This window comes from Manis pentadactyla, chromosome 18, assembly GCF_030020395.1.
Source record: "Manis pentadactyla isolate mManPen7 chromosome 18, mManPen7.hap1, whole genome shotgun sequence".
Taxonomy (NCBI): domain Eukaryota; kingdom Metazoa; phylum Chordata; class Mammalia; order Pholidota; family Manidae; genus Manis; species Manis pentadactyla.
Genome location: NC_080036.1, coordinates 26,934,235 through 26,958,882, shown reverse-complemented (window position 1 = coordinate 26,958,882; position 24,648 = coordinate 26,934,235). Strand labels below are relative to the sequence as shown.

General features: G+C 44.4%; 1 protein-coding gene, 1 long non-coding RNA gene and 1 other non-coding gene across 3 annotated transcripts in view; 2 read left to right on the top strand and 1 right to left on the bottom strand.

Annotated features, from left to right (window-relative positions):
- ABHD2 (abhydrolase domain containing 2, acylglycerol lipase) overlaps positions 1-24,648 on the bottom strand; it is a 91,843-nt gene that overhangs the window by 28,256 nt on the left and 38,939 nt on the right. Inside the window, exons 4-5 of the mRNA XM_036932034.2 lie at positions 13,008-13,183; positions 9,889-10,056 (exon numbers count right to left, since the gene is read on the bottom strand). Coding sequence (XP_036787929.1) covers positions 9,889-10,056; positions 13,008-13,183 — 344 coding nt within the window. The remainder of the gene's footprint in view (positions 1-9,888; positions 10,057-13,007; positions 13,184-24,648) is intronic.
- LOC118935616 (small nucleolar RNA U13) lies at positions 10,278-10,381 on the top strand. Its single transcript, XR_005033928.1, has one exon. It is a non-coding gene; the product is annotated as a small nucleolar RNA U13 (small nucleolar RNA).
- Positions 20,562-23,875, top strand: LOC130681497 (uncharacterized). The gene is made up of 2 exons (XR_008994686.1): positions 20,562-23,177; positions 23,436-23,875. It is a non-coding gene; the product is annotated as an uncharacterized LOC130681497 (long non-coding RNA).

The following is a 24,648-nucleotide window of genomic DNA, read 5'->3' as shown; positions in this document are numbered from 1 at the left end:
CTTGTCTAGCTTGGATTAACACATAGTCTACAGGCACACACCTGATCATCTACATTTGCTCTCTTACAACACTAAACTAAGTTTTCTACCTTTATCTTACATCTACCTACCACTTCAGCATTTTATTAAAAATAATAATAATAATAATAAAGGGAGAAATGTGGGATCCACATATAAATCAAGTATAAAAATCAAACAAATATTCATATTTGACCTGATTGTTTATAGTTCATAATGCGTGATCAAAACCGAAAGTTTCTGTGATGACTGCCCTTGCACTGTTCACCATGTAAGAACTTATTCACTATGTAAGAATTTGTTCACCATGTCAGAACTTGTTCATTATACTTCAGAAGATTGGAGACTCCTGAGAATTAGGCTTGGGGTTGATTAATGATTGTGCATTGAGTCCCCTATACAGAATTTTATTGTTGTTAACAACCATTTGATCAATAAATATAAGATATGCCCTCTCAAAAAAAAAAAGATTTATTACTAAAAAATGCTAACCATCATCTGACCTTTCTCCAAGTTCTAATCTTTCTGCTGGTGGAGGGTATTACTTTGATGCCAACAGCTGCTGACTGATTGGGGGGTTGCCGCTGAAGGCTGGGGTGGCTGTGGCAATTTTAAAAAATAAGACAACGATGAAGTTTGCTACACAGACTGACTCTTCCTTTCACGGATGATTTCTTTGTAGCATGCAATGCTGTTTGATAGCATTTTACTCACGGAAGAACATCTTTCAAAATTGTGGTCAGTCTTCTCAACTGGATAAACCAACTAAGTTTATGTCACATTCTAAATCCTTTGCCGTCATTTCAACAGTCTTCACAGCATCCTCACCAGGAGCAGATTCCATCTCAAAGAAGTACTTCCTTTGCTTCTCCATAAGGAGCAGCTCCTCATCTGCTCAAGTTTATCATGAGATGCGGCAAGTCAGTCCCACCTTCAGGCTCCACTCCTACTTCTAGTTCTCTTGCTGTTTCCCCCACATCTGCAGTGACTTTCTCCACTGAAGCTTTGAAACCCTCAAAGTCATCCTGGAGGTTGGAATCAACTTCCTCCAAACTTCTAGGAATGTTGATATTTTGACCTCTTCCCATTAATCAGGAATGTTCTTAATGGCATCTAGAATGGTGAATCTTTCCAGAAGGCCTTCCATTGACTTTACCCAGATCCATCAGAGGAATCATTATCTATGGTCTTATGAAAAGCATTTCTAAAATAGATAGACTTGAAAGGTGAAATTACTCCTTGAGCCGTGGCTGCAGAATGGATATTGTGTTAGCAGGCAGGAAAACAACATCAATCCCATTGTACCTCTCCACCGGAGCTGTAGGGTGACCAGGTCTATTGTCAGTGAACAGCAGTAATATTCTGAAAGGTATTTAAAATAAGGTATGCCTATATTGATTTTTCTGGGGAAGAGAATTGAGGGTCTAGGTTTGGAGGGAGATATAGTTTGACTCATTGTATATAGATTTTTGCATGATTTGAATACTCTTACTTTTTCAGGAAAAATCCAGCCAGTTAAAAAAATATCTGTGAAAATAAAGAATTAAAAAAGATGTCTGCATACCCTTGGACCAGTTTCAACCACGCTAACTACACCCAACATGCCCCTCACGCTGGAGCAGCTGCTGGTGGGGACATTACTCCTGCCTAAGAAATGGCACTCAGCGACTTTTATTAAGCTGTTACTAAAATCTTTACTTCTTTGCCATTTCCGGGGGGTTCTGCGTTCGCCCCATAGCTAACTATTCATATTTTTATGTTTTGCTCTAACATAAATGAACCTCCATTCAGTTATGAACGCGATAAGGCAAAGTTAGTCTTGGTCTTGTTCTCCACTGTACCGGAGGGGCCAGGCACTTGGTGGGCACCTGTCAGTACGACCTAAATGAGTGGACAAACGACTTCAGCACAGATGAAGAAGCCAGTTTAAAGGGATGAAGTGACCTTCCCAACCTCCCACAGGGAGTGAATGGGAGTGAGGGGCTTGGAACTCCTAAAGCCCAAATCCTTGTGTGCCCAAATCTACGTAAGTCACAGTACTGCAGGGATTTATTTTTTAATTATGATTAAGTCTTGCCTCCTCACCACTGGCTTCCTTTAGACCTGTCTATCCTTACTCAGGTTTGAGGCTAATTACTTGAGACCTAGAGCAGATGTTCAGATGTCACTGGGGCAATTACCAAACTCAGATTTGTTCTGCTACTGAGGAGCAATTACAGCTAATTGGGTAGGCACTTGGGGAGCCTTGATTTAATTAAATCCAAATACGTCTGCTCTGGATAAGGGGCTAGACCTGCCTAACGCTGGGCAGGCTGTTGAGTGTTTTGAGCAGAGTTGCAATCTATCCCAGGCGGGGCCGAGGCCAGGACATGGGGGCTGCTCACCCCAGGGTCAGGTGCTGGGTCCTCCTGGCATCTCCAACTGATGGCAGTCACCAGATAACCTGTGTCTGGGAGTCCCTCCTTGGACTGTTTTACTAAGAGCTAGTGATCTGTTTTTTAATACTAGGAGGATTTTAATGAGGCTCTATGTGTTTAATCCTTTTGGGATTAGCACCAGTAACAAGATTTAGGTACCTAAGCTTGCTGCAGCTTTTTGAAGACAAGATGAAATACGAGTCACTAACTTCGCCTTAGAGAGGTGAGTACTCCTTGGAAAGGCAACGTGGTGACAACAGGAAAGCCCTTCCCCAATCTCACACCCCTAAACAAACAGGTTAGGGCTGCCCGAAAGCTACTATTTCAAAAGCCACTTCCCCCAAATGGTGCTGAGATGACTGTGTAAGCTCAAATAAATACAGGGAGGCACCCGGAGACTTGGTGTTCCTTGTGGATGGAGACTTTGCGTCATCTCTGTGTCCTCCACACCAGGCCTGGCCTGGCACTTGGTGGGTGTGCCACAGATGCTGGCTGGGTGAGAAGGAAGTTTGAATCACATGGCATGAAAGCATGGGATGCCAGTCAGCGTGGCTGTGCAGGGGACCATACAGAAGCACCGAAATACCTTGCCCACTAAGTGAGCCCAAGAGAAGGACGTGGCCAGGCTAAACACCAGGGGCTGCTGGCGGGCGGTCAGGGAAGGTATGAGTCATTGCTCAGAGCTGTGGGGAAGCTCCTGCACAGCTGAGTCACTCAGAGGAAAATAGCTGTAGGAATAAAATGAGGGCCCTCTTGGCCCGGCATATGAATTGACCTTGTCCTCGGCTCTGAAGACCTTCCCGAGCGAGTGCTTGCAGCCTTGTTTCCACAGATTGCAGAACATGCAGCCCTGCCCTCTTCTGGCTGAAGGTTAAGTGTCCCAATCTCACCCCGAGGGCACAGAACCTGCCACGCTCCCCTGCAGCTCTGCCCCCATCGCCACCCTCAGCTCCGGCCGGGCACCCTCTCGACTGCTCCTGGCTCTCAGCAAGCAGCCTGGCCAGGTGCTGTACTAAGGAGCCTGAGCTTCTGCAAATTCACCACTTTCACTTTTGCGTCCTCTCTGTTCCCCCTCCTCTTCCTCTTCCCTTCCCGTGCGTCCTCTGCCACTGTGACGCACCACTGTTGCAGACGCAACACAGTTCGTGGTTGTCGATCTTGAATCACGAGTACACTTCACAGCTGAGTCTGCATCAGTTCAAATGGGGGACGGCCGAAGCTGACGGAAACAACCATGTTCATGAGCTGATCGAATATCTTCAGATGGATTGAGGAGTGAAAACAAAACAGCTCCTTAAAAACCAGTATTTGCAAGTCTCTGTGGCAAGGTGCCTAGGATCTCGGGTGATCTCTACAGCACCTGTGGGAGGGTGACCCTGCCTCCCAGCTTGCCTGGCAGAGTCCCGGAGCTTGCCCACGGCTCTGATTCCAGTATCAGTGAGGTCCTCTTTCACTCTCAGAAGTGACCCGGTTGGGACACTCAATTACGTGGCCTCCCGGGTACAGGACTTCTCTCCCTTCTGGGACTGAAACGCTGCTCTCTTGCAAGGCAAAGTTTTCTGGCTTTACCTCGAGGTTCCAAAAGATAGTTTTAAAAACCAGAAACTTCAGTATTAAACTCAGTTGGACATGAAAGAGCTCCTCCTCCGAGCAACAGAAGACAGTGCTGTGATTCGGGTTCCTCTTAGTTTGCTGTCTACTGCCAGAAACTCGAGGGTTAAGAAATAAGGGTAGGGCCCACTTCACTGTTTATGAAACTCACAGGAAAAGGCAGTTTAAGTCTTTTTGAGACCATATATTTGGTGCCAAAATGTCCCAGCTTGGTGTTTGCTCAGGGATGGGTGCTTAGTTCTTAGGAGGCTCAGGATCCTAAGGGACTCAGGCACCTTATAAGGACCAAACCCAGGTTGTTCTTTTTATTCCTTTCACCTGATACGGAAGAGACTCTTTAAACATCCTATATTGTTCTCTTTTCTAATCAAGACCAAACTCATGGACGCTTGGTCACTTGGCTCAGCTTTCTGGTCAAAAAACTTCAAGAGCAGTCTTAGAAGCAAATACCCACAACTGGGTAATTCTGGTTTTCAACTCATTTCCTTGGCTGGTAGACTTGATTCAGCTCTTTGTGGCTCTGAACATGAATACCGGACTTTTGGAATAAGGCATTTAGTTAGCCAAGGGCAGAAAGAAGGAGTGGAATGCTGCCTAGATTTCCCGGCCTCTTGCATCATCACTGACAAAAATATTTTCATTCCAAACATTGTCTGGGTTAGAAAATCAACCCAGTCAATAGACAGTAAGCCAACATGCCCACTGCTGCAGTGTTCCAATTAAAGATTAGGCTCTTTATAATAAATACACTTTGAAAAAAAGTCTTCGCGACTTCTACGTCTTCCTTCATTTTCAAGTGATATTCACTGATCTCATCCACACGATAGCACTGCATAGCCTGTCTGATCCAGTACAATACTGTATTTCAGTAAGAAATTTGCAAGAGTGATAGATTTCACCCTTATGGGTTCTACAAGTCATCCTAGCAATTCCATATTTTTTTGTGCTCAGGTCCACTAAGGTCATCTGATTTAATTCATCAGAAGAGAAAAGTTTAAAGTCTTCTAGTTGAAAAAATACATGAACTATATACTGCAGCGAGGGGTGAAGATATTTTTTTGACAGTGAAAATAATTTTTAGGAAGTTAAAATATAGCTAACAGAGCAGGTACGGCAATAAAAACAGCTTGCCCATACTGATCATTAAGGGCTGACTCTGAATACAGAAGCCAGTCGCTCTGAGTCGGAGGTGTGTGACCCCACCCCCGGGCCCAGCAGATCTGTCAGGGAGCCAGTACTGAAGGTCGGGTAGGGGGAAGCAAGCACTACATCCTTCAGGTAACCACTGGGGCATGGCCCTCTCTGTACACAGTCATAACTCAGACCCAGCACAAAACAGAAGGAAGTTTATGCTCAACCAGGACAGCTTCACAAACTGGTCCTTGCAAAAGTTCACATATGGTATGAAGCTGATGCAGAGGCTGCTCATTTAACTGTTCAAGTAAACTTTCACCCGTTTCCTCAAAATTGGCTCACAGAAAACTCAAAGTTAGAGTGGAAGGCGAATAAAGAGTCATTGCCATTTACTGGCATTTGCTGGAATCCATGCTACAAGCTTTTATCTTAATGCTAATGTTCTCAACAATCTTTGTGAACTAGGTATTCAAATTCCCATCTGCTGGACTCTATATACGGGTGCTTTCCTTAGGCAGGCTTTTCCTGAGCATCTCTCTCTAAGTGATATACTAGATGCAGGAGATCAACAAAAGATAGTATAAAACAGTAAAAGCAGGCTCCACCCTTGAAAATATTGCTGTTGGTAGATGTTCATTTTAGACAAACCCAGTCACTCAGCTCACACTAATGGGACTGAGGCGCCCCTGCCCTGCCATCAGGAGCTGCCCCTGACTAGACCGGGGGCGTCAAGAGGGCAGGCACTTCACTCCGCCTGTATTCCCATCACAAGATCTGGCCCCATGAATGTCTGCAGGATGCCGGATGAGCCAAACAGCACAGCCAAACCCACAAGGCCCATTTCTGTGGCTCTGAGAATCCTGGTCACTCTTTTGTCTTAATTCTAAAATGTATCTGACTGGGAACTCTTTCCTTATGCCCAAGTGCCAGCCAGTGTAGTCTCTCACATGGACACGCCATGCAGCCTGTGGTTGACAGCACAGCCTCAGGACTACCCTGCCTGGGCTGGGAACCTGGATCACTCGCTCATCTGCTCGGTGATCTGGGCCTGTTTCCTCTCCTGTGAAAGGGGATGACGATTTAATACATCCTATAAAGCCCGCAGAACAGCGCCTGGCACACAGCAAGTGCTATGTGAGTGACAGCTATTTAGTTAAACAGCAATGACCACTACCGCCAAAGCAGGGAGAAGCTTTTTTGGACGCTCCAGTCCCCCCTGCTCCTCCATATTCTCATGAACAGCATCCTGAGTAGGAAAAAAACACTACAACAGAGGTGGTGTTGAGCTGGGGTTAAGAATTGCAGCACTTTGATGTGGGTTCTGCCACTTAGGAGTCGCGTGCTCCCACGCAAGCCTCTCACCCTCCGAAACCTGCTAGGCAAGGACACTAATGCTGCCTCTGAGGCTTAAGTGAGAATCCAGTGAATGTTACATGTGAACACTCAGCACATGCCTGGCACCCTTGGCACGAGATCCATGGTAACTGCTGTCATGCAGGGTTTTCCCTAGTGAAGGTATCTTTCAAGGGCACAAGAATGCCTAAGTGTCCATTTAGGAAATTCTTCTGCTCACGAGAGATCTGTTTTCAACAATGTCTAGTCACATCAGCCAAGATGTCCAGTGACAAAAGACTGGTGCTTACTTGGATGACAGTGAGTGTCATAAGCGGGCAAAGGTCTTTCATAACTTTCTCAGAAAGAGACATCTGACGAGGGTGCAGAAAAGGAAAGGAAGAATGTAGGGTTTCATGTTAACACTCTTTTCCATTTTCCTCTGCTCAAGATCAGTTTCAAAAGGCCAAAAGGGTATCACAGTGTCTCAAAGGCCACATCACTGCTCAAGAGTGACGTGGGTTTGCACAAAGGAAGGCTCGCGGAACCACATGGCACATTGATCTGAGACAGGCCACTTTGCCAATTACTGGCTTAGACCCACAACTGTCCTTTTACATCCCCCACCCAGTCCTCATTTGGTCCCACTGAGGTAGTAGGTGTTTTCTATGGGCCAGGCAGGATTCTGGGCACTGGGGAGCTGGCAGGAAACACAGAGGCTGTCAGCTCTTGTGGAGTGGATGTTTGGGATGGAGAGACAGGTAATAAACATGTAACCAAAATACATTATTTCACCAAATCACAAATGCCTTGAAGAATGTAAAGAGGGGGATTAGACAAAGAATGACTTGTGGGGGCGGTGAGTCAAGGAAGGTGACTCCTTGGTCAAGACCTGAATGGTGAGGAGAAGCCAAGTGAAGACCTGAGAAGGGCCTTCCAGACAGAAGTTGGGCAGACCTGAGATCAGCAGGCTCCACAGGCCAAGGCCTGATGCTTGCATATGCTCTTTGGCATGTCCTGGGGATCCAGAGCCCCCTTAATGTCACATCCAGTTGCCCCACATGGAGGAGGTTGACTCGGTTGGGGGCCTACTAAAAGTGAAGGGAAGGGAATTTAAAAGAGGCTTAAGAAACCTATCAGTCAATCGCAATACATGGACCTGATTTGGACCCTGAATTGAGCAAAGCAATTTAAAAGGAAAAATATACAACAGAGTTAGAGTAATCAAAACAGTGTGGCACTGGCATGAAAAGAGATACATAATCAGTGGAACAGAATAGAGAGCCCAGAAATAAACCCACATCCACGGTCAACTAATCTACAATAGAGGAGGCAAGAACATACAATGGGGGAAAGACAGTCTCTTCAATAAATGGTGCTAGGAAAACTGGACAGTTACATGCAAAAGAATGAAACCAGATTACTGTCTTACATCATACACAAAAGTAAACTTGAATGGATTAAAGACTTGAATGTAAGACCTGAAACCATAAAACTCTTGTAAGAAAGCACAGGCAGTTGCTCTTTGACATCAGTCTTAGCACTATTTCTTTGGACCAGTCTCCTCAGGCAACCTCCCTGTGAGGTGGGAAATGCTCCAGCTGGTGGCTCCTCATTAGCCCCAGGCCCTGAGTGAGGATGCTAATCACGGGGACACAGAACCCTCCAGCCAATCCTTGATGGATGTATAGTATGAAGCCAATGTTTGTTTTTAAGCCATTGAGACTTGGGGGTTATTTGCTTCCACAGTATAATATAGTCTATCTTGACTGATACAGAAGTTCAACACAGAGCTTGACAAAATAATCCTGAAGTTCAACTGAAAAGAAATTCAGGCAGGAAGACAATCACACTCTGAAGCAGTAATGACTCAGGGTTAATGCAGTCAGCTCTTAGGCCATCTCATAAAGTGATGATAATTAAAAACTTTAAATGATAGTAGGTATAGAAACAAGAGTTGGCAAGTATATTTGTACCGAAGCATAGAAAGCCCATAAATGGACAGCTACACACTTAAGAATTCAATACAGGATTACCTATGGTGAGGGTTTTTCAGTAATAGCATGTTAACAGCTGAGTTTCCACAGTTTACCAATCAAGAGTAACAAAATGTGGGCAACATATGAGGCTACCTTTGTTGAAGGAATGCTCTTTATTCACTAGTCCAGGGAAATGTTAATTAAAAACACGTTATTTTAAACTAAAGTTACATCAATAGCACTTAAAGAAAGACTAATGCTTTCTCTCTCTAGCTCTCTCAAAGCTACCAAAGATCTTTTATTGTTCAGATTTCCACAGCATCTGACTTCTGGATTTTTGACCCTTTAAAGGTCACAATTGTTTGACTTCATCATCCACTGGTTACAAAATGCAGCTCAATAGTTTTAAGATGAACTGATAAACAAACAAAAACTAAGCACAGCTAGAAAAGACACACATCTCTAGGTCACTGGTTTTCTGGAAAACCACTAAAGTATAAGAAACTCTAGGAATTGACTTCAAAAATTCTGATGAAACAAACTGTAACAACAAATTAAAAGGGAACAGTTAAATCTGGGGGCTGAGCTCTCCACAGACGGACTTCCTTCACGCCACGGATTCTCCTTGGGCAGGTCCAGCCCCCAGCCCAGGGACACCACGCTCTTAAACGGTGACTGTGTGTGCTACTCTGCTCCAAAGCCCCTCTCCTCTACTGAGCTCCGATTCATCCTCAACTTGGGGACCCAGTTCAGACACTTTTCCTAGGAGAATCCTTCCTTCTGTAACACGACTCCCTGCCTTTGGAGACAAGCTAGTTTCCCCACACTGCTGCTGCACGCTCAACCAAACCCTCTCTCATCACAGTGCATGGTGATTATTTACTGATATTCCCAGCTCCCCCTGGCGAACACATCTTATTTATCTGGGCCACAGACTGCATGGCTAATCCCTCACCAGCATTAAGATTCAGGTATCTGAATAGGAATAAACTGGCCATTTAATAAATGGTTACTATACATAACACTCAACTACCTGCTAAGTCCTTAGTAACCCATGTTTAATCGTAATATGGGAACCCCCATTTTCCAGTTGAAGAATCTGGAACTGAGGTGAAACAAGGCTGCACGGATGGTCAGTGCAAGGCCAGATCCCCTGTGAGCTTCAGTTTCTGCCTCTAGGAGGAGGGATGATAGGGGAGCGGTTACTGTGCCCACTGCGCAGGTCGACATGAAGCACAGCATCATAAATGCCCAGTACAAGTTGGCAACTGTGCCCAACTATCTCTTGCGAAGCGCCATAAGTTTTAAATTTAGAAAAGTAGGGCAGAAGCAGAAGTATTACACTTGCAGTGAGAACAGAAGTCAGAGGGACCCACTTGCCCGTGCCCCATGCTTACCGTAGGTGAACATGCGTGGCGAGGTCAGTTCGATGTTGGGCAAGGCGCCCAGGTGGTTCAGCACGGCACACCGATAACCACTTTTCTGGGCATAGTCGACAAAGGTGCGGATGTACTGCTTCTCGCTGTGATTGGCAATCCCAGGGCAGATGACCATGGTGATGTCGTCTACAGGTGGAGAAAGAGACCCCAAAGTGTTCAGTCAACAGCGACATGACAAACGGACATAATTATACTTTGCCGGCTTAGCAAGGAATAGGAGGGAGTGTAATATACATCTTTTCATTCTCCTCTCTGGGAAAGAATGTCTTTTCCCTTCTGGCTGGAGGTGTCTATATCAGTGCTTCTCAAACTATTTATGGTGAAAAGTCAGTTCTAAAAACTTCCAGATCCTTTTGCAGCTCATAAGCATGATGACTGGGTGTCCATACTTGTGTGTGACATGTGCCTCCTTCAAACCTTGTCACAATGTTGGCACATTACTCGTATGACTTGAAAAAAAAATTTTCCAGTCTATCATGGGTGGATACTTTTGGGAAATACAATAAAAAATTTAAGTACTAGAAAAATGAAAAGCATTAAAATCTCAATTTTTAATTATGAGAGTCAACAGATATAAATTTAATCTGTCAAATTGCTATATAAATTTCCAACATTACTCTTCATTTCTGTATGAAATTCTGTGTGAGTGAGTGGAAAAATAATAAGTGGTGTCTACACTGGCCTCTTTGACTCATCAATTTCACATTCAGGTATTTATCCCACAGATACGTGTGTCCATTTGCAAAACAATACACATACAATATAGATGGTAATGGTGAAAGACTGACCACCACCTAAATGCCTAGAAAGGGGGTCTGATTAAATAAATGATCACACTTCCAAGTTATGAAAGATTATGTAATGGGACATCTTTATGTACACTGATATAGCAAGCTCTCAGACATATATTAGGTGAAAAAAAACAAGGTGCAGGAAAGGGTTATGATACACTGCCATTTGTGCAGAGGAAAAAAAGACATCTGTGTTTATAAATGCATCTACTAGTTCTGGAACCATAAGCAAGAAACACACAGTGGGCACCCTGGGGAGGGGCACTGCGGGTGGGAGCTAGGGGTGGAAGAGAGACCTATACTTTCACTAGGCGATATACCCTTTAGTACCTTTAGAATTTTCTAACATGAACATGAATTACCTACTTGAAAATATGAATACACATTTTTTCCCTTTAAAAGTGAAGTGGTGGTTAGGTTATTAAATCTGGTCATAAATTCTCTTTCCAAAAGTTAAGATAAAAACAATTTTTAAATTCTTAATATGCATAAAAAACTTGAAAATTTTATAAACATCGACCTAGTAACTCCAGTTCTTGGATTCTTCCCTCAAATTTTATGAGTAAGATGCTCATCGTAGGAAAATTTGTAGTAAGAAATGTAAATAAGCTAAATGTCCAACAACAGAAGAATGATTGAATTATGATATGACCACATTGTAGAATATGAAGCCATCATTGCAATTACGTTTTTTAAGACTTTTAGAGTTTTAAGGACATAAGAAAATATTTATAATGTAATGTATAATCATTGAAACTTTGGAAAAACAATGTTAAATGTTTCTGTGTTACCTAAGTTTTCTAAAAAGAGTATTTATTCCTTTTGTAATCAGAAAAAGTCATAAAAAGGAAAAAAGGGGCTGCTTTTTTCTCAGAGCATTTCTTGGATACAAACTGCCTTCCCTAGAACCACCTTCTCCATCCTTTCTGGGGACAGGGGCAATAGAAAGACACGAACAGGTACAACAAAGAATAGAAGTGCTGCCCTTTTCAATTTCCCACCTCGGTCCTTGTAGGATGAGCAGGCTAGTTAAATCATTTTGTGCTTTAGTTCTGTAAGAAGTAAAAACATTAGAAACTAAAGAAAAAAAACGTAACTGGCTATGTAGAGAAATACTATTTGAAAGATTAGCTGCAAGATTTATAAACATAAGTGAACTCCTAACCTATTCATTTATTCATTCCTTCTGCGACTGTCTTTTGGGAGCCTACCATCCTGCACTCCAGGGCTTCCTGCGTTCCACCAGACAGATAGTAAACAACCGCACTGCTGAGTTTCGAGAACAGCAGGCACCGTGAAGAACTAAAGCAGGAGGAGCCTTGATGGGTTCACTGGGAAGAAACATTCCTTGGGGGAGGCAGAGACTGTCCCTCTAAAGAGATGACAGCCGAGCTGAGACCTGAACGACAAGAAGGAAGCAGCCGCCGGTCTGAGATGAGTATTCCATGTAGAGGGAATACAAATTAAACCTTCGTCACTAGCTACTCAGAAGTTCTGGGTACTTTAAATAATTGAGTTACAATACGTTGACTAGAATGTACCTGCAAATATTTACTGAGCTCTGATAAAAAATTAGGTGCCTTTGTGTACTAGAGGACTCAAAAGACAGGTGCTCTTCTGGTTGGAACAGCATTCAAAGGAGGCTGCCATCTACCCCCACCTCGTCCAAGTCCTCCTTGTGAAGAATTTTATAGTGAGTATTCACTGTGTAGGTGGGACAGAGAAATGCCAAAATCCAGCAGCAAGTGCACTGCAGTAGTTTCTGAGAAAGAGGTGTCCCAGACCCCTGCAGAAATAGGACCTCAGTGTGTCTTTTTGTCCATGAAAACCTAAGCAGAAGGTACCTGAGAGCCTTTGTTATCTGCTATTACCCAATAAACAGAACCAGCCTACATTGCATCTGTAAGCTTGTTTCCTTGTCAGTAAAGTAGGGATAACAAGGCTCCAGTCTCTCAAGGCTGATGTGAGAATTAATGAGGTGACAGCATATATGAAGCACTTAGGAACAGTCTAGCTTCTGTTGCTGTCAGCAAACCAGAGACCTGGTCCCGGGGGGCCTGGGTGCCAAGGCCTCCCTCATTTCACTACATCAAGCTTCTGTATTTCACAAGAGGATCGACTATATTCAACACTGCTTCTGAAGGGCTCCACACAGTGACCAGGCACATGCTGGGCCTAATCCTTGCTGGTGGCTTCTGAGTGATGTACCGCAGCCAACTTCCCACCAGCTTCAGGAGGCTCCCTCTCTGAGTGATGGCCCAGTCCGACAACACACACTAGGCTCACCTCCAACACAGTGCTCAGTCAAGGGCTCGAAGAGGTCGAAGGTCGATGTGGCTCCGTCGGACATGGTGATGAACTTCCGGTGCCCGTACGGGTGTGGTGACCTCACCCTTCCCATCTTCCCGTACAAGGCTGTTTGGATGTGTCCACTTTTCCCCCAGATCAAGGGTGGAATGTATCTAAGAAAGGAGAGGAAAGGTCAGTTTTCCCCACATTTCTTGAACAATGCTCTGGAAAAATTTTAAACAAAAGTCTTTCAGCCCATTTAGGTTTTTGTCCAAACAAATTATGTACACTAAGTGTAAACATGAGATTTTTTTTAACCTTACATCCATGCCACGATTTACCACCTTTCCCATTTATTAATACATCCTGCATCAGATTAGCTTTAGAAATCACCCGGAATGTGCTTACATAGGCCGGATTTTAAATTTAGGGTGTTAAGTGATTCAACATGGGTTATTCCCATAATGTAGAATAAAAAAGAAAGCAAGTAATGCATTTTGAACACATACTACTTGACAGGGTCAGCCTCATTATCGAATGAGCTAATACATATAAAATAGCTAGCATAGCGCCGATGTCACTAACGCTCACCTCTTTGCCTTCCCCCCTCCTTGTTAGGCCACAGCTGCAGGTGTCAGTCCTTTAACCAAACCTGCTGCCCTCCGCTACACTGGGAGGCTGCAAACTCATCTAAGGACCTGTGAGTGCCTTGTGCACGTGTGGGGGCATTGCAACCCCAGAGACTGTGCTAAAAAAGCAGAGCAGTGCAAATATTTGCTGGATTAATGAAGGATCGAGGCTTGTTAGCCTAACCAAGGCAAGATGCTATCCTAACAACTGTCCTCTGGGAAAACACAGAGTGACTCTGGTCCTTGGTAGGAACGCAAATATCACAAACTAGTTCGTTACTGGGAAAACAAGGTGCTCCAAGTTACAATTAAGAAATGATTATAGTCCACAACCATAGTGCAAGATGACCTCGTTTATTAACACTGCCGTGGGTTTCTCTTCCATGGCTTTGAACCCAAACTTGAGAGTGGGCCAGGATGTGTGTTCTATAGAAACTAGTTACATGATATAAAATGGCAATGACATCAATCCTTCATTTCTGAGCAGTTAATTAAGAGCATACCTTAACCTATTTGCCAAGTCATGCCTATCATTTCTATCAGACCAGATGATCCTAGAAGCTCTTCCTAAATTAAGCCAGATTCACTACTTTTTTTGTAATTCATTAAATCTACACAAGTTGAAGAGAAGTGAAGCTATCACATTCAGAAAGCCAGCTCCCAGACAGGCTTCCTCTTTGGGGTGGGGAGGAGAGGGACGCGTATTTTAAGACCGAAGGACATGAAGCCACTTGCCAGCACAAGCCAACGGTGCAAAGCTCAGTGTGAGGCCACAGCATTTGGAAAACAGACGAAGGCATTTACAAGAGATGAGCGGAGTATGACCATAATGAAGAACAAACTTGTAAACATAGTATCAACTAGACATCTCAATATTTTATAAGATTTAGATACAGAATTTGCAGAGTTTCTGACTACCAGTTTGGATAACAAACTGTGCATAGGGGGAAAGGAGTGGTCCAAGAAACCAAACTCCTCATCACTCCTGCAGGAAGTTCAAGGCAAATGTAAATGAAAAATAGAAATGTGCTGAGGTTAAAGACATCAGAAGAATGGATTAAATTTCATATTTCATAAATCCCATAAGGCTCATTCACCTTTGTATCTATCCCCAGGGCCCACCACACCCTACGCAGGCAGGGAGGACTTGCTGAATGAACAGAGTACAGACCCACTTAGTACATCTGCAAAAACAAAATTATACTTAAAAAGTAATCATTGCAACATGAATTCGGTGGAGCATGGTTGTCTTCTTTCTAGCACCATTCTCAGCTTGGGCTGGGATAACAGTGCTTGTGTGTATGGGTGCATGTGCAAGCATGTGTGTGTGTGTGTGTGTGTGTGTGTTTGTGTGTGAGAGAGAGAGAGAGAGAGAGACACAATAAGCAACTCCCTCGGGATCATTTGGGGCTTTCTTACATCACTGTAAGGTCAACTGTGCAGAGGGGAAGTTTGACCATCTTTAATTTTATGACAATAATACCTACTGATAAAACACCGTTTTTAATCAACTTATAATAACAACACCATGTTTGTAAAGTTGAATTTTTGGACAGCACTTATTGTGGTGAAGTTTTGTGGTGTGTTTCTGTTTGTTATATAACTTATCCACACATTGCAAGAAAAAAATTTAAAGAACAGAAACATCAGAATAGGTGTCTAGTCACATGATTTAGATCAGGAAGGAAATATGGACCAAAATAATAGAATATTTTGAAATTTACATAAGCATACAATCACTTAAGAGATGCTGCTAAATTGTACATGGAGGAATATGCTTTACTCTAACAGCCTATGTTGGTAGTTGTCTGAAAATACAGCTGCCAATAATTTCACGTATTCCTGTCCCCACAGGCCACTCTTCCCAGCAGGAGCTAGATACCTCCCCACCCCTCTATGAATCTAGGCTGCTCTGTGACTTGTTTGGGCTGGAAGCACGAGGTGGGAGGATGCACGAGGTGGTGCACATCTGGGCCTGGCGTCCGCCCAGGCCTGGCACTGCGGTGTAAGAAAGCCAGGGCTTAACTACCCAGGGAGGGGCCCAGAGGACCAGAAATGGCACCAGGAGCTATGTGCTTCTTCAGTTGATAATACCATCAAACTGCCTTCCAGAAAAGATGGATCAATTACATTCTCACCAATTATGCATGAAAGTACCTATCACCCTCATCCTCATCAATAATTATGTCAATCTTTTTACATTTTGGCCACTTGGGCAAAAAAGGGGTATTTCAACTTGTGTTTCTGTTCATAGCCTTTGTCCACTTTCCTACTATCTTTTTTCTTATTGATTTGTAGTTATTATTTAATTATTGCTCCTACATCAAGTCATCATCTATCATATGTTGCAAAGGCCTTCTCCAAATCTGTTGTATATTTTAGTTTTATCTTCTATTTTGAATAACTTTCAAGCTTTGTGGTTCAATTTGTTAGTTTTTTCCTATTAAAATCTTTGTGTTTTACATTTTACTTTAAGAAGAGCTCTCCTTAACACCCAATTATAAGTATATTCCCCAATATTTCCTTCCACTACTCCCATAGTTTAAAAAAACATATTACCCTTAAATTCACTTATTTTTGGAAATAACGCAAAGTTAAGATCTAATTCATTTTTTCCTAACACTTAGCTAAATTGTCCTTGTACCATAAATGGCCCTTTTTTCCCAGCTGATTTCAACTGTCATTTTAAATGTGTGCCAAGTTCCCAATTAAATATTCAGATTTGTTTTTGTATTTTGTGCTCTGGTTCATTGATCTATTTGTCTATTCTTGTGCCAATATGACACTCTTTAATTCATATAACTTTACAGAATATTTTGAGAGTCAATGGTGCAGGCCTCCTTCACTCTTCTTTTTCAAAAATTTCTTAGCTGATTTGTGGCATTTTATTTTCTGGATGAATAATGGGATTAGCTTCTCCTATGAAAATTTTGGAATTTTTAATTGGAAACACACCAAACTTATATATTACCTTGGGGGAAATGGCATCTCCACAATTTTGACTTGACCCATTCAAAAACGTGGTGTGTCGCTCCATTATTCGGATGTTTGTGTCCTACAGTAAAACCTCATAGCTTACTTCATGTTTCAATACTGTTTGCACTAGCATAAATGCATGCATTTCTGCATTTGGTTTGGTCTGGTTTTAGCTATCCTTATAGTCAGCATCTGGGCATGTTCCCTCCTGCCCCCTGAAAACACAGGCTACATCTTCTACTTCTTTTCTAGGCCGTATGATGTATTGTCCAATGTCGTGCTATGGCCAGGGGTTGACAAATGCTTGTTATGAAGAAAGAAACTAGACCATAACAAAATATCGAGGCCAGCCTGTCCTTATCTTCTGGACCTATTTATAACCAACATCTGGCGACACTAACAGAACTGTCCAGTGGGAAAGACCACAAGGGAAAATCTGGCCCTCCCTCCCACCCTCAGCCCTGTAAACACACACACTGCCTTTGGGCACATGGAGTTCACATCAGCAAGGACAGATGGTTGCTGGGCTGTTTAAAGGAGAATTGGGAAAAAAGTTGACTAATGCTATCTTTGCCCTAAATCAGTGGGTGATGAATTCTTCCCATGGGACCTGGGTCCCTTGGTTGTAGATCAAACCACTGTATAGCTTTGGACCCGGGCTTAGCTGTTATTCCCTTGGATTCTCTCCAGATCGCACAGGGTGAGCACAGAGCAGGTGTTTCGGATATGTCATCTGATACTGAGCCCCCCACCCCAGCAAGTCCCTTCCAGTGAACCAGGTGTCCATCAGCGGCTGCTCCTTGGCATTTTCAGTTTCGGACAGGATGCTTTGGTTACAGCAACAAAACCCGACTCCAAGTAACTTAAGAAGGGACTAATTACAGGGATGCTGGGGCCGCACCAGCTGGACAAGGGGCTGGAGAACCGGAATCCGGGAAAGAACCAGGGGACTGCTGCAGGACAGCCAGAGGCGCAGGAGGAGGGAACTTCCGCTACTGGGTGGGTGGGCAGGACACCTGGACCTATTACCCGCATGCAGTGGGAAAGAACTCTCCCAAATGAAATCTGTGCCCTCGGAAAGGAAGGATGGTTTCCAGGTAGGCAGAAGGTGACTGAGGCTTTGTGCTGGACTTGTCTTTGGGTCAGGAGGCTGTTTTAGTGTCCGATATGCTCATCTTTGCCCTCAATCTGTCCATCGTGTTCCTCATCAGACCATCACGCCCACCAAGTTCTTCCAAAGACTCCTCCTCCTTTCTGTCCCTGTCCCCAACTCTGTCTCAACTCTTGGCACCTCAAATGTATTTACTTTGAAGCAAGTGCTTCACCTCCAACACAACAGATCAGAGACAGGCAACTGACTCGCTCAAATGTTGTCTCTCACAAACTCATCTTTCTAAAAGCAAATTGTATCAGCCATGAGTTTGTGCTGTGTTCCTGAAAGGACACGTCTGAAGAAGTGGCTCGAGAGGCTTTACTGGTCTTAGAGTAAAGTACCTCGTGTTGTGCAGCCCATCACTTTGCCTCACTGTTTTTTTTTTAGATAATTATTTTTTATTGAAGGGTAGTTGACACACAGTATTACATTACATTAGTTTCAAGTGTACAACACAGTGATAAAACATTTATATACATAATTCTAGGTTCCAGCTATCACCCCACCAAGCTGTTACAATATCCTGACTGTATTCCTTATGCTATACATTACATCCCGGTTACTTATTTATTTTACCATTGGAAGTCTGTCCTTTTTTTTTTTTTTTTTTTTTTTTTTGTGAGGGCATCTCTCATATTTATTGATCAAATGGTTGTTAACGACAATAAAATTCTGTATAGGGGAGTCAATGCTCAATGCACAATCATTAATCCACCCCAAGCCTAATTTTCGTCAGTCTCCAATCTTCTGAGGCATAACAAACAAGTTCTTACATGGAGAACAAATTCTTACATAATGAATAAGCCTCACTGTTTTTTGACGTAGAATTCAAAGAACATGGAATCAGCCATTTTAAACTCATTTGCACAATTCAGTGCACATTCACAGCAGTGTGAAGTCACTCCCATAGTTTTAAAAAACATATTACCCTTAAATCCAGTTATTTTTGGAAATAATGCAAAGTTAAGATCTAATTCATTTTTACCTAACACTTAGCTAAATTGTCCTTGTACCATAAATGGTCCTTTATGGACCCGGGTCCAAAGCTATACAGTGTTTTGATCTACAACCAAGGGACCCAGGTCCCATGGGAAGAATTCATCACCCACTGATTTAGGGCAAAGATAGACATTAGTCAACTTTTTTCCCAATTCTCCTTTAAACAGCCCAGCAACCATCTGTCCTTGCTGATGTGAACTCCATCTGCCGGAAGGCAGTGTGTGTGTTTACAGGGCTGAGGGTGGGAGGAGGGCCAGATTTTCCCTTGCGGTCTTTCCCACTGGACAGTTCTGTTAGTGTCGCCAGATGTTGGTTATAAATAGGTCCAGAAGATAAGGACAGGCTGGCCTCGATATTTTGTTATGGTCTAGCTTCTTTCTTCATAACAAGCATTTGTCAACCCCTGGCCATAGCACGACATTGGACAATACATCATACGGCCTAGAAAAGTGAACCAGGTGTCCCTCAGCAGCTCTGTCTAGTTCTGGAATATTTTACCGCTCCAAAAGTGAGATGCATTAGGTAATCTCTCCTCCTCTCTGCTTCCCCCAGCCCCTGGTAAGCCACTAATCTTCTTTCTGTTTCTATGGATTTACCTATTCTGGATGCTTGATAGAAATGAAATCACACAACATGTGACTTTTTGTCTTGTGATTGTTCACTTAGCATAAAGTTTCTGAGGTTCATTAAGCACTTCACTCCTTTTTACGTCTAAATGATAGTAGATCATACGGACAGACCACACTTGGTTTATCTGTTCGTCAGTTGATGGACACTGGGTTGTTTCCAACTTTTGCCTGTTGTGACCAGTGCTGCTGTGAATATTTGTGTGCCAGTTTTTGTTTGAATACCTGTTTCAAGTCTTTTGGGTATATACCTAGGAGGGGATTTTTCTGGGTCATATGGTAATTCTAATGCTTAACTTTTTTAGGACCCTCCAAACTGTTTTCCATAACAACTCCATGATTTTATGTTCCCACCAGCAATGTACAAGGGTTCCAATTTCTCCACCTCCCCACTAACACCTGCACTTCTTCTTTTTTTTTTTTTTTTTGATGTTATAGCTTTCCTGGTGGGTATGAAGTGGCATCTCACTGTGGCTTTGATTCCTATTTCCCTAATTACTAATGATAATGAATATCATCCCTACTATTTTGACTCTAGGCCATTTCCTTTCACTCTGTCTCTACTTCCATCTGTATCTCTAATATTATTCACAATTGTTTAAGTGAATTAGTTGATAAATATATACTATCTGTCTTTTGTTCATTTCACAATGGTTATTACTGACAGAATCAAAGCAGAATAAAGTTGGCAACAGTTAAAACTACACATGGACATGGTATAATTTAGTATTTTCTAAAAATCAACAAAAGAATCCAGTTTCCATAAAAGCTTTTACTCTGGGAAAATATAACCTGGAGAATTAGACTTGGTGTAAGTAATAGCCACAAGAGAACTGGTTATAGCAGAAGCTATGGTCAGTAACACACAATATGGACAAAAACTGATTACAAGCTTTGCAGTAAAATTTAAATGGAAAGCAAATCTGATGAAGCTAAATTTTAAATGTATTGTATTTAAAAAATCATCATGGAATCAAATTGGTTCAATAGGATTTGTTTCAGAAAATACTTTCTTTAAGACTCCCTAATGTTACCATGACTCTGATGAAAATATCTGCATTTAAAATGCCCCCAGGTGCAACTCCTAAGCCTTTTCCCGATGGAAGTGCAGATGGTTAGAACCCAGCTCACACTATTCCTGCACGTTCATCCTTCCCAGCCAGACCAATGAAACGAATGACAGGAGAAGTAAGGAATGGGTTGGGGAGACCCAAATGCAGGGGCTGGGGAAGGGTGGCTAGGCCGTCCAGGTGCTGAGGACCTCCATGGTTATCTGAGTCGGCTTCCTTCTCCTCCATAACAAGGAAATAGCAGGGCTCACGGTTTCACAGAGTAAAAGGGAATGGAGGTTACCATGTGCTCGTATCTGTAAGGCTACCTGGGAAAGCAAAGGCCACAGGGGTGGTCGTACTGGGTGAGACCCCAGGCCTCCTGCTGAGCAACTTCAGGCCATCAGGGATGTTCCCCCAAGCCCTTTAGCCCAACTCAGGGGTTTCTGAGTGACTAACTATACCTCTTCTTTGAATACAGAACAATGTAAGTAACACTGCCATTTTATTTATCTCTCCCACTCATAGTTTTCAAAGTTCTTTTTGTGAAATGGGCAGCTGTTGTGAACCCCATTTCACCACGGATGCCCTGTGGTCCAGGGAGTTAATGGCTTGGATATGGTCACTATGCTAAACAAGGGCAGAGCTGAGACTTCAGCTGAGGCCCTGACCACTGTGTCCAGTGCTTCTCTGGATGATAAAAAAGGCATGATGGGGACAAATGGATGCTTTCATTCCAGAGACTCCTACGACTCTATTAGTCATCCTTTAAAAATATTGGAGTTACCTAGACTTAATGTAAATGGGGCTTAGCATATCTTAAATAGTCAACAGCCAGCCTCAGCTTTAAAAATACATCAGATTAGCATATGCATGTCCTGGTGGTGTTCATTTTTAAGGCTATTGCCAACCAGGGGCTTTTTGGCAACAGGGAGAGCCTGGTCATTACTCCTGATACAAATCTCCTTATTGAATAACAGTGAACAAGGGCTTCTAAGCCAGAGCTGGCATTAAACCGGAGAACGGGCAGACACTCGGGCCAAGTTCTGGCGCTTTGGCAAGCATGAGACAACAACAGTCAGGGCAAAGGGATTCTCCCATTTTAACTTCTGCTCTCTTCTCCTTGGGTCATTCTATTTTTAGTGTGGTCACATCTCACCCACAGCTTGGTCCTCAGGTTAAAAGGTAAAGCTATCAGCAATGGACAAATCACTCCTGAACATCTCTCAGGAAGGGACACGCTGTCTGTGGTAAACGGAAGCCGGGCAGCTCTCGTCCAGGGCCGGGCAGAGTGCTGGGACTGCAGGGAGCAGATGGCACTGGCGGCTTGAGGTCAGGCTGCATGGCAGAACAGCAAAACATGTCTTCAGATGGGAGGATGCAGCACAGAGCTCCCTCCCGCGGGGACGCACACAGGCCCTGCTGTGCCAGTGGGGAGTGAGGCTCCCAGCTCACACCCAAGGGGGCCTGTGCCCGTCTGAGTGGAGAGGCCGCTGAGGGGCCGGCACGGACGGAGTGGGCGTGCACACACGCGTGTGTGTGTGTGTGTGTTTCTCTTTCTTTCTTTGTACACAGAGTTGAATCTGCGTAAGTTAAATGAACATATGATGTGACTCCACTAAAAAGAGTATCAGGGTAAAAGTTAAATAACATAATGTTAAAAAAAAGCAGGAGGGGGTCTATGTTCATCTACCCCCTGCCTCAGTTCAAGAGCATCTGGCAGCAGGAGGAACGCCCAGAGCTGTCGATGTGCGGAGTTCTACGGGGCATCCCCAGCCACCTTGGATGAGGGCCTAGAACTCTCTCTTGAGGCTTAACAGGTCATCCAGCAAAACGAGCGGCTGTCTTCTCAAGGTTTTGTGACTTTAAAATGTTGTCACCTGTGAACCCAGCGCTGGACTGGAAGCCTCACAAGTCCATGGGCCCCACTCTGTGCCCTGTGCAGGCTGCTCACTCTACAACTCGCTTCACGCCCGGCCCCTCACGGTCCCCCTTCCTTCCACAAAGCCCAAACCGAAGGGATGCTTCAGGGATGGGGCAAAAAGCAGGAGTTCGTGGGCCTGTGAAGGCTTCCCGAGAAAAAAGCTCCTCTTGGTCAGGCGGGCGGGAGTGCTGCCACCGGCTGCTCCTTCCTCTCCCGAGGACCCCACCTTCAGGAGGCGGGCTCTCTGCTGAGACACACTGGCCAGGGAGCGCGTCGGAGGCTGGGGCCGTTTAGGAGACATGGGCCTGGATGTTTCCTCAGTCCACTCTGCTCAAAGCACACGCTCAGGTAAAGAAACACAAATTTTCCATTTCAGGAAAAATATTTGTCCACTGAGAAGAGAGATGACCTTTACTCTGACCAAGAGATTATTTTGAGCGTGACAACATGGACCCAGAATGCCTCTAGGAGCACGTGGTTGGCACCTGGGACCAAAGCAACGGCATTATCAGCACTGAGCCTGCTTCTGCCTCTGTTTTCTGGCAGCTCTTACATATTGAGTCAATAAATCCAGATGCTGGCAAGACACAGTGCCTGCCCTGTAGGGTTGGCAACTGGGGGAGCCCATGAGGAGCACAGACACCCTCTGTCACAGAGGGGAGAGGCAGCGGGGTCAGAAAGGCAGAATGGGACGGTATTGCCAGGGGACTTAGTCACATGGCTGAGAAGTACCAATTTAACTCAGTGCGTGATGGCGACTTTGAGTGTCTCCCTCAACATTCATACGCCGAAGCCCTACCCAACCCCTAAGGTGATGGTCTTTGGAGGCGGGACCTTCGGGGTTTAGAGGAGGTCATGAGGGTGAAGCCCCCATATGGGACAGGTGTCCTTATACAGAAGGGATCAGAGACAGGGCCCTCCCTCTCTGCCGCGTGAGGACACAGTGAGGGGGCAGCTGTCCACCGGCCAGGCAGAGGGCCCTCACCAAGAACTGAGTCTACCGGCAACCTGACCTTGGATTTTCCAGCCTGCAAAACTGAGAAATGAATGTGTTGTTTCTGTCGCCCAGCCTATGGCATTTTATTAGCGCAGCCCACACCGGCTGAGATGGGCCTCTAAGGTTCTCAGAGAACAGGGGATGCTGCTCAGCTGCTCAACGACTGGGCCAGTCCGGCCTCTCCTCTAGTCCTCACAACACCTCTGGGCAGTGGCATCACCCCCATTTTACAGATGAGAAAAACAGAGTCTTGACTTGCCTACTGTCACAAAGTCAGGACTAGAGGGCAGGTCTCTGCTTCAGTCCACATGTTTCCTGCTCTGCCACGTTCCAGACTCAGCGACACCCTCAGCTAGAGGGTAAACCAACAATCAGGCATCTTTGTGTCTATTTTCCATCTCATCATTTGTCAGAGCTTCTATTAAGTCACGTTTCTCGCAGGTGATAACTGAATCTGTCGGCACCTCTCTTAGGTGTTCTTCACGTACATTAAACAAAAAACCTTTCTTTGATTTTTTTATGTTTTCCACAAATGTAACTGTTTTTTCTGCAGGAGATCCATCTGGAGGGTGAATAATTTGAATATTCTATTCATAATTTGAATATTCTATTCATATGTGATTATTTCTAAGATGAGGCTAGAAAAAAAAATCATATGGAGTATCTCCCAGAGATAATGAGACCCTGCAGAGAGATGACAGCGAGAGCAAGACAGGACGGAGGTGCCCTGGAAAGGCGAGCAGGGCTGGGCCTGGGGATGCATTTTCATCCTATGTTAATGAGAGAGAATAAACTGATCAGGATGGGGGTGGGGAACACTGGGAGTGAAGCTTCGTGGCGGCTCAACAGATAGAAAATGGAGCTCCAGGCCTTCCCGTGGGTACACGAGTATGTATGCACAAGCCTGTGTGCACACACGGGAGATAAGGAAGCAGCAGAGGGCAGAATCCTGAGAGTCTATTGGAACGTGTTACAGATGCTAACCCTGGATCCTGACCTGCTCGAGCCCCTCTCCCACAGGCCTCGACTCCAGGCCTCTGGCTGCTCCTACCACAGACCCTCGCGTGGCCTCTCTCCGCCGATCCACCCTGGCTGACCTGAAGCCAGCAGGTCTTCTGTGAGTCCCCACACTGGGCCTCACCCTCTGCCGCTAGGACGCAGCCCCGGAGGCCTTTTTCAGGAAGGCAGATGTGGAGTAGAGCCTGCACATCATGCCAGTCCTGCTGGGGAGGCAGGGTAGAGGCCTGGAAGGACTTCAGCATCAGCGCTGGGAACAAACATCTCG